The following is a 9,752-nucleotide window of genomic DNA, read 5'->3' as shown; positions in this document are numbered from 1 at the left end:
CTTTTGTTTTAGCTGTTTTAATATTTACTCTGATCCAATTATAACTTCTTGTCTTCACTACTTTAGGCAAAAGTTTTGAAGTCGAGGCTGCAGCTCCTGAGGCATCTCCTCTCGTAAGTCAAGGCCACGCTAGAAAAGTGCATTAAAGCACAGGGAAAGGGAGAGAAACCACACCAGTGGGGAGGAGCAGGAGGAGAAGGGGGAGCAGGGGGAGGAGGACTTAACTGGAGTGTGTTAATTTGTATTTGGAGTTGTGATGTCTGAAGGGTGGGCTGGATTAGAAAAGTGGCGGTCCGTAGAGAGACACAAGGAGTCGGATTTCAGCTTTGCGAGGGCCCCTCAAGTCCGACTCACTGAAGCTGCCTTTGTTTGACTGGGAACCAGAGAGAGAGAGAGAGAGAGAGCAAGAGAGAGGAGGAGGAGGAAGAGGAGGAGAGTGCGAGGCTTTTAGTTTGGAGTGAGTGAGGGAGAGTGGCAGAGTGAGCTCCATCTCTCTCTCTCTTACCAGGGCTACCACACATAAACAGGACAACTTTAGTTTGGATCTAAGCTTAACATCACTGAAGATGACTTCACGGTAAATGAAAGGCACTGTGTTTTCTACAGAGAAGTTGTTTTATATCGACATCTGGTCAGTTTTCCAACTCTTTACTTTTGTCTTTATACAGCATTCCCCTCTGGTTCTTTGGATTATTTCTACTCGCGCTCCGGTTCTGCTGCCATCCCTCCTCTGCTCAGCTGTTGGACGGTATGTGCACTCTGTTTGTCTGTTATTGCTGGATCATGTGTTTTTTCTTTTTTTCTTCTTCTTCTTCTTCTTCTGCTGTTGCTGAACTTTCTGCTGGCTCATGAGTTTTGATCTGCTGGATATGAAACTGGTGAAACTGTTGCTCTCTGGTCCTGGAAACAGATGGTTTTATATTTAGGTACAGGATGATATTACTTTAAGAAAGATTATTAAAAAAGCTAAATTAAACAACATTGGTGCACTGTGTTGTTGGGAGATCATATGAATATTGAGGTGACACTGTGAACTTAAATAATGAATGTCATAGTTCTGTTGAAATAGTGATGTTGTAGCTTACAAAATATTCAGAAAGGCAAGCAAAGTTCTCTATTAATTCAATATTTACGCCTCGCACAGACACACATTTAAAGCATTATCATTTTTAGTCTCTTTACGCACATGTCGATGATAATTAAAGTGTCCATATAGCAGAGGCCAGGGAATGTCTTTCGGGGTTTTACGTTTGCGTTTTCAAAGGCATATTGGCTTTAAGACCCCCACATTTGATAAGATCAGTGTGTCCCATGGGATGCTTAATGTTGGATTGGAATGTGTCCAAAGTCACTCTATATTAAACTGTATACTGGAAGTATAAACATGGCGTTCCCCAAACCTTTGGGAACCATTGTTTTTAAATGAACCCAATGACACCAGAGCCCATAAGGGAGATACCTGCAGGCTCCTGTGCTGTGTTCCGTGTGATGGTTTCAATTCTATCTCGACTGGTATGTTTCTCAGGCCCCCACAGTCTTCACTGACTGTTGTCACAGCTTAAATCTAGATTTTCTCCAGCATGAACGGATCAATCAGGACCCGTCAACATGTTCACAATTAGTGCCCGAAAGCACCGCAGAGTTTCTTTTTCCATTGCAATTGGAAACAGGCCTCCCAACGTGCACGTTGACTGACAGGCTCTGCAATCAGTAGCAGAATGTAAATGTGTGTGTGTTGGAAAGTGCTTGTCAGAGATGAAGGTCATTGTCAGTTATGTCTGAGAGCTTCATTTTATTACTTTTCATCCTTGACGCAGGCCAATTTGCGATCACTGCTGTCGTCAGTGTGCTGGAATCCAGATTGGCATTTGCAGCTACGTGTGTGTGTGTGTATCTTGACCTATGATTACCACAAGGACCTCCATGTCACAAAAGCAGCATTGTCAAGGCCCGGTCAAATAATTACGGGGTCTCTTTAGCTAACGTGGCCCCACGGAGGTTAATTTTCCGAGTCTGACATTTTAAATCAAACACCACTTTGGCTCAAAAACTGCTACCGCTTTGCAATAAAAAACCCCGTCCCTAATTATGAGACCAAGTGGAATATGATCTTGTTGGAGTGAGTTTTGACTCAAAATAAGTTTTGGATGTTTGCAGCACAGCACAACTTGACAACAGATGTGTCTAAAGACTAAAGAAAGGCTTTTAAAGTGTGATTTCATGGTCCTCTTTTCCTCTACTGTAGATCCTGCAGAGCTAGAGGCTCCACTGTCAGGCTGTTTGTGCTTTTGCCATATTCATAATCCTCTGCCATGATTCACTTTTTCAAGAGTGGGAAAAAAAAGGAATTGTGTGTGTGTGTGTGTGTGTGTGTGTGTGTGTGTGCGCGAACGCATGCCGGCTCACTTGCCAGAGAGAGAGAGAGCACCAGGGACAAATATTTCCAGCTGTAAATATTCTCGAAAAACAGAGCTGTCGCCGTGGCAACATTAACATTTCTGTGCTCGATTGTTGGACTACGACAGATATAATCTGTTTCCTCAGTGGGAAACAGTGCATGCTGCTTCTTTCAGCTTTGTCTGCTAGTGAGGTGAGAGACAAGAGTACACATCTGCATTGTTTGGTCGTGTGAAACACACACAGCGAATCGATTTATGTTGTTTTATCTTTTGCTAATTCAGCGGCCTGCCTCCGAAGAATGAGAACTTAGCAGTGGCTTTAACATTATGGCTTTGACATATCGCTTTGACATATCGCCCAGCTGCATCTGTGACTAAGCGATAAACATGTTGAAAGTTAAATAATTTAGTACATGAATGAATGAGTGCAAGAAAGATAAAGCCACGTGCAAAAATGTGTGTGAATGAACAAATGCATCATATAGGGATGTGCCCTCGCTAGTCGGCACCACATATATTGGTTGATTAAACCCATTATTATTGACCTGATTACTGACCGGCTTGGTTCAGGGGTCAGTCTGGTTCTCTCCCGATCGACTGGATTGGCTCACTGAAACTAGCCGACTAGCTAGATGGATAGCTAGCACACATGCTAAGGACTAAAGCTAAGCTACAGACTAAGCAGGCTAACGCCAGCTGGCTTGATGAATCAAACACCCGTAGATTTTGATGGTTTTTAGGTGACGCCAAACCAGGACTCTTCTTAGACCACAGTCCCTGCCGGTGTTTGAACACCACGGGGTTCCTGAGGCACATTCTTTAGCCGGGCGACCGGAGCGGACACAGTTTCAGCAGCATTTACAACAAGATTTGGTTATTGAAAAATGTGATCCACGATTTCAAATGTCTCTTGTATGATATGCGCAATACTTTTTTAGACAATGTTTAACCTTATGGATTGAATTGTGTTCAATATAAAGTGTTGAAAGACTTAAAAATACATATGAAACACATTTAATGAGGTAAACAAATGAATGAAACAAGTAATCAATTGGTATGTGCACAGATAAATTGAGGAACAAATGTATGATCTCACTGCAGTGGAATATCTTATCAAGATGTTTGAGAAAACATTGAGAAGTAAACAAAGCATCAAAGTGGCTTTGCCCCGAGCCGTCTTCAGTGAGCCTTTGTTTTCTATCGTTGATGCTTTTCATTCTACAGAAGAATCATAAAAGCATGCTCTTAATCTTTACATGTTGACAAACATATAACATATTTCGCCTGGAGCACCGCTCGTTGTGCATACATATACGTACACTTGCACACGCTTGCACATGCCTATCAGCCACACCCACCGAAAGAGGACGCACATGCACATCTGCTGTGCACATGGTCATTATTCACAAATGATTGTGTCTTTAATTATGTTGATGGAACAACGGGAATGCCCGGGTCGGGACACAGTTGGCTATTACGGATGATGAATATGATGATGTGGTTGATGATGCGAGTCTCAGAGAACTTGGTTATGGTAATTACGTTGAGGCGATTATAATGATGATGATGATGATGATGATGATGATGGCGAGGACAAGAGTGACATGAGAATGATGAAGATGATTATGATGCGAGTCCTTAGAGATCAGTGACGTGTATGAAGGGTGTTGCTGGATGTAACCAGAACAGAATCGTGAGCCGGGTGATGTTTTAGTCTCAAACAGATTCATAATTGGAAGACATTCAACCTACAGATGAAGCTGTTTGGATAAATGTCACTCTTGCGTCACCGATGGGCTTCAAGTTCATTTGAAGAGTTTGCTTCCAAAACAGAGCAGATAACCGTTTTGGAAGAAAACTGACATTCCCTGTTTTATCTGACTTTTAAGTAAAACAAAGGTCCACTAACAGAGGCAGGACTTGTTATTTTCATCTTTTTTATCAGTTGTTTGTTCAGGGAAGGTCAACTGAGTTTGCTTCCCGTCCCACAGCTCAAGTTTATCAGTTTGTCAACCTCATCAACTGTTACATCACCAACACTAGTCCTGAACCAAACCAGAAGTGCAACCCAGTGCAAAAACATTGCCCAAGAACATAGAAAGCTGAAGAAGGAATAAAGGGAACCAGACTTTGGTCTGTTGTAGTGAAAAGGAAGACTGACGAAGCATCTCTGCTTTATTAGCTGGTAGAATTGGATACAAAACCCTGTGACTCACTGTTTTAGTTGATGCATAAATGTGTCTGTAAAATGTTGTGCTATTAAACAGTTTACAGCCTCCTCTCCTCACCTCTCCTGTGTCCAAGCAAAAGCTTTTGGAGAAAATTTGACAGACTGGCGTAGAAGGTGATGTTGACAGAAGCTGTACGTGAAGCCGTGCTTTCTCAATTATGTTCACACAAATATGCTGCGTTCATTTAATCTATTAATTTATGAGCATGAACTCAGCTGACCATACAATAGGTATCAGTGACACCTGTAGATTGGCTCTTCGTTATTGTCAGGAGAAGTAAGACGGCACTGAGTTTAAGGACGTAATGTGTAATTCCTTCCTTTTGGTCTTGACTCTGACTTGAAGAGACTCTGGTTTGGCTTCAGTTTGATGGTCATCCGGCCCTGCAGAGAGCTAACAAGTGACGTTATGATCCGAAGTGTAATTTAAACTCAAGCACAGAGAGATTGTCAGCGCTGTCCAACAATGATTTCATGAGAGCAAGAAAAACAGCAGCGGGGACTTTTAAAGTCGGTGACATTCTCCTGTTAATGAATGTCCAGTTTGTTTCCAGCCGCCACATGACGTAACACACGAGTGAGTCTGCCTCTATCCTGTTCATGAAACTTTTTTTTTACATTCATCGCTTTGGAATGCTTGATACAAGGCAGGTCTTTCCTGAGGAATGAATCCCATCGCTGAGCGCTGAGCGCCAAAGCTGTCAACAATTTAAAAACAAAACAAAGGACGACTCACCAAACGTTAGACAAGCTAAAAGTGGCCAGATGTGTGTACTCTGCATGTTGAGAGTATTATGAGGTCATGATATAAGTATCGCTTACATCTTAGATATTTGGCAGATGCTCACATCCATCCATCCATCCATCCTTTTTTGGCTGAAGAACACTTTGGCAAAATATATCACATGAGATCAGGATTTCTGGACTTGGGTCGTTGTTGGGTCACACCGTGCCTTTCACAAATTCATCAGCGGCCTTCCTAACCAGTTCGACATGCCAGGCTGGAGCTTAGCTGGCAGCTATATGTCAGTTTTATCTGCCTTATATCGGAGACAAAAGTCCCATCATCGAACAGACAACTGAAAAGTTAAACAAAAAATGTCCCAGGAGTGGCCACTTAATATCTTCTCCCTTTAAACTCGAAACATTCAAACCCACGAGTCTCTGAAATCTAAACAGATTCATAATTTAATCCCCTCTGAATTAACTGGATATATATTTGTCTGTTTGTTCTTGGGAGAGTGACACGAGCCCTTTCTGTGGCTGTTTACTCTTCCATGTGTCAGCAAGCTTCAACTGATTCAAGATGCTCTGCAGGTTGCGTGTGTCACACATGTATCTGCATCCCAGATCATTTCTTTTTGCTTTCAACAACTGTTAGATTTGGTCCAATATGACTGGTGTTTCCATCTTCGTCTGGCTCCCGATTCATTTCTTTCACTCATAATAGATGCAGCTTGTTGTTTTTGAGACTTCCTCCCAGTGATGAGTTTTGTAGTCATTGACTTTGACTTTGACTTTATTTTTACTCTTTTTTTTGATGAGGACATGTGACGAACTCATGAAAAAAGTGTCAAAAGGAAACAGGAGACGATGTCAAAGCAGTAAATGGATCACTATTATATTCATTTATCAGGGATTCCGCTGATTAAACACTTTGTAGATGGCTGCTCCACAGTCTCTGGGCCTCGATGGTTGTATCTCCAAATTATCTAGAACAAACCCCCAAACCAAAAACATGTGCGTTATCCTGAAGGGTAAACAGGAACCGCTAAATGTGTCCCGGACACAACAAGCTGCTATACAGACCACAGATAGTGTTGAACGAGATGGAGGACTTTCTTCAAAGCGTCAAACCAACGGACAAACACAGGATGTGTTAAGTATAGGATGGATTCTGTGTGGGAGGCTGAATGTGTGACGCCAAGAGTCACTCTGACCTCCGTCCTTTGTACTCTTATAGTTTATTGCTGCCTGTTTTATTTTAGAAAAGAAACGTACAAGTGATATGTAATTTAGTGGGACATTTTTTTATCACGTATTGTTAACAATTTGGGATTGTTAAGATAACACATCTTTGTTTAACACTTTTAATTCTTCCTTATCTGAACATCAGTCATCACTCATTGAAATCAAAGCTTCGGCCATCAAAGAGCTTTTACACTAAATGTCCTGAACGCCGTTTGATGTGGTCGACTGTTCCCTCTCCCCCTTGCCTTCATTTTGAAGTTCAGACGGAGCAGCACTTTGACTCCTTTCTCGCTGCTGTTGTTATTCATGCTGTCTTTCCATGTGAAGTCTTTAATTCCAAAATGCGACACATCTATATATCAGCAGCTGACTTTATGTTGTTGTATATCGATCCTTTTTTTCTGCTTTGATTGTGCATTTTATACATAAAAGACAGATTATGAAATAATGGGCATCCCCTCCCCTTTCCATCTTAAGTGGTCACATGACCATAACGTTTCTGTCAGCGGATGCTGAGGGCTGGTTTAGCAGAACCAAAAATGAGCACATTTGAAACCTCAGGGAGCAACACTTTAAAGGAGTCATGGTGGCTTCCTTCCTCTGAATGAATGTTATTCCTTCATTTTTTGGGGGATATAACCATGTTGAGCATCCACACATGTCAGAGGTCACGTGATTGGATGCATTTACACAGCTTTAGAGATTAGAGGAGCAGGCCTGCGACTTGAGGATAATACATGATAAACCCCAGACCAGCTTGGAAAAGAGAAATACTTCATATCCCCACAACACTCACTGATGGAGTTCCCTTGAGCAAGGCTCCTAACTGCCCGTTGCTCATGGAGAGCTGTTCAGTGGCCAATGACAGACTGTGGCTGTTGACGGTTTAAGTGAGTGCCACTGCAAGTGTGACGCAGGATGAAAAGAAAATTCCCCTCTGTAGCTGAGTGTTGGAAGATTACAGCACATAAACATGGTTACGGTTGTAAAGGGCATGCTTGTGACTGGACCACAGTACATCCTGTGTTCTACGAGGGAGTTAATAGAACGTATAAGTCTTCCTGCATGTTTGCTCATAGGTTGCCGTCAGACGGGATTAGAGGTGCATCAGAACTGCAATTTACGATAATGCAAAGTGGCTCTGAATGAGCATGTTTGTTTTTCTGGGAGCGGCCGGCTTCCTGGCCTTTTTGCACCACAGAAGACCTGATGGGTGAAAACATGGAACGTTCTGACAGTCTGGAAAGAGTCTGTCAGGGCCGGAAAGACAGTTGAAACAAGCAGGTGTCTGTTCAGCCGGGTGGGGACCACAGAGAGAGAGGACATGTCCCGTCATACATGATGAGCTCACGGAGTGCAGAGCAGCCGTGTGTGGCTATAAAACATGCACATTAGAAATCTCAGTTTCCCTCATTTACTTCAATCCTTGTTAAATTTGCATTGATAATAAAGTAAATAAAAGTTTTCTGAATAATATAATTGTACATAGTTGTGCATGGGCATGTGTGTAGATGTATGGAGCGCGTTTCTACTCCGGTGTCTGTGTCTGCGCTGCAGATGGAGTGCTCCTCTAATGACAGAGCAGTTGTTGGCGGGAACAGATTTATGAAGGTTTCCTTTTCCTTTTTAAACTCTGAAATATCACCTTTACCATCCGTTGCTCACTGATCTCTTTGATTAGTGTGTTGCATCAAAACCAGGATGTTGGTGTTGAAGATAAGGATGTTTTCCTGCCTGTGTAATCTAATTGTCACTTGACTGAAGGTAACACCTTTTTAGAAGTTAAGCTAATCATCGGTAAAAGCACTACCGGGAGAATCGAAGCGATTCAATTCAAATTCTAGACTTTAACATCGAGACATTACAGGGAAAATCAACAAACACAGGCTTTAATTTGCTCTAATAACCGCCTCCACTTTTGTAGGTTTTTCTGCAAGGCTTTGAAGCCTGGCGGCAAGTATTTGCTCCCATTCAGCCGTAAGAGCACTAACGTGGTCGACCACTAATGTTGGACGATAAGGCCTGGCTCGTCCCAAAAAAAAGTGTTTGATGGGGTTGATGCCAGAGCTCTGGTGAGGTCCAGTCAAAGTTCTTCCACACCAGAATATCTCTGAAGGATCAAGATTAAGATGTGTACAAAGGCTGTCCACATACCTTTGGCCATATAGCGTAAGAGACAAGTTTCTCTTAACTATCTTGCTCAGTGAATACAAAATCGTAGGTCCACTTTTAATACAACTGGCTCAAGCTTACCCGAGAGACCGGCAGTGTTACTGGTATGTTGTCCCAACCTTGAACCTTCACAGCTCTGGTTGTGTCTCCTGTCTCGGTGATAGATGACTTCTGGTCATCGGCAAACAACAAAAAAAGACTTCAAAGACCTTGAGCCTTGAGTTTAAACTCACCAAAGAAACTCAAACTTTGCTTTCATTTGTCTTGTTTCTGAAGTTGGAACATGTCTGCCCAGTCTGAGGACCACCAGCTTGATTCCCATTGAAATAATGAGGGGCTCTTATGACGTCTTATTGGTGGACTTCATTGGCGTTTTTATTTGGCAGCCTGAAGCGTAATGGAGGGAGAGGTCAATATCACGATGGCTTCTAGCAAAAGAGTGACAAACATTCCCTGAAGAGCATCTGCAGATGGTCCTGATTGTTTCCCAGTTGGAGGTGGGATTAGTGGTGGTGTTGATGGCGTTTTTGGCGTGTGTCACTATGTGTGTGTGTGTGTGTGCGTGCTCAGCTGGTCTGCAGCTGCGTTGTTTTTAAACACACAGTCCACCCACCTCCTGAAAAACCCCACCACAACTCTAATTAATGGTTTGGTCTCAATTGACCTTATTGTGTCCCCACCACTGGCGAGAACATCAACAAACATCTGCCTTCTGCCCTCCTCTCTTTTCTTTCTGTCTTACTTTGCTTCATGTCTCAGAGCCTGATTCTGTCCTTTTTCATTCATTAGCTATCCACTTCTCTCTGTTTATCTTAGCATTCTTTCTTCCTCTTCCTTTAAAGCAGAGTGCTGTTTACTGTACTGTGTGTTTATTCATAATGCAAATTTATGGAGGAAATGATTTCACAAAGTATGTGAAAATTAGTCATTTTCTCACCTTGGGTTGCGGTTAGATCCCTGCCGCAGTGTCTGCTGTCGGC

At 42.5% G+C, this 9,752-nt stretch overlaps 1 protein-coding gene across 1 annotated transcript in view; it reads left to right on the top strand.

Moving 5' to 3' along the window:
- The first annotated feature begins 453 nt into the window (after positions 1 to 453).
- LOC116385011 (collagen alpha-1(XVIII) chain-like) overlaps positions 454 to 9,752 on the top strand; it is a 50,803-nt gene continuing 41,504 nt past the window's right edge. The window contains exons 1-2 of the mRNA XM_031850164.1: positions 454 to 577; positions 669 to 748. Of these exons, the coding sequence (XP_031706024.1) occupies positions 567 to 577; positions 669 to 748 (91 nt within the window). The 5' untranslated portion in view covers positions 454 to 566. The remainder of the gene's footprint in view (positions 578 to 668; positions 749 to 9,752) is intronic.

This window comes from Anarrhichthys ocellatus, unplaced genomic scaffold (assembly GCF_004355925.1).
Source record: "Anarrhichthys ocellatus isolate YVR2014 unplaced genomic scaffold, GSC_Weel_1.0 scaffold10, whole genome shotgun sequence".
In the NCBI taxonomy this organism is placed as follows: Eukaryota; Metazoa; Chordata; class Actinopteri; order Perciformes; family Anarhichadidae; genus Anarrhichthys; species Anarrhichthys ocellatus.
This window is presented reverse-complemented; position numbering and strand designations above follow the sequence as displayed.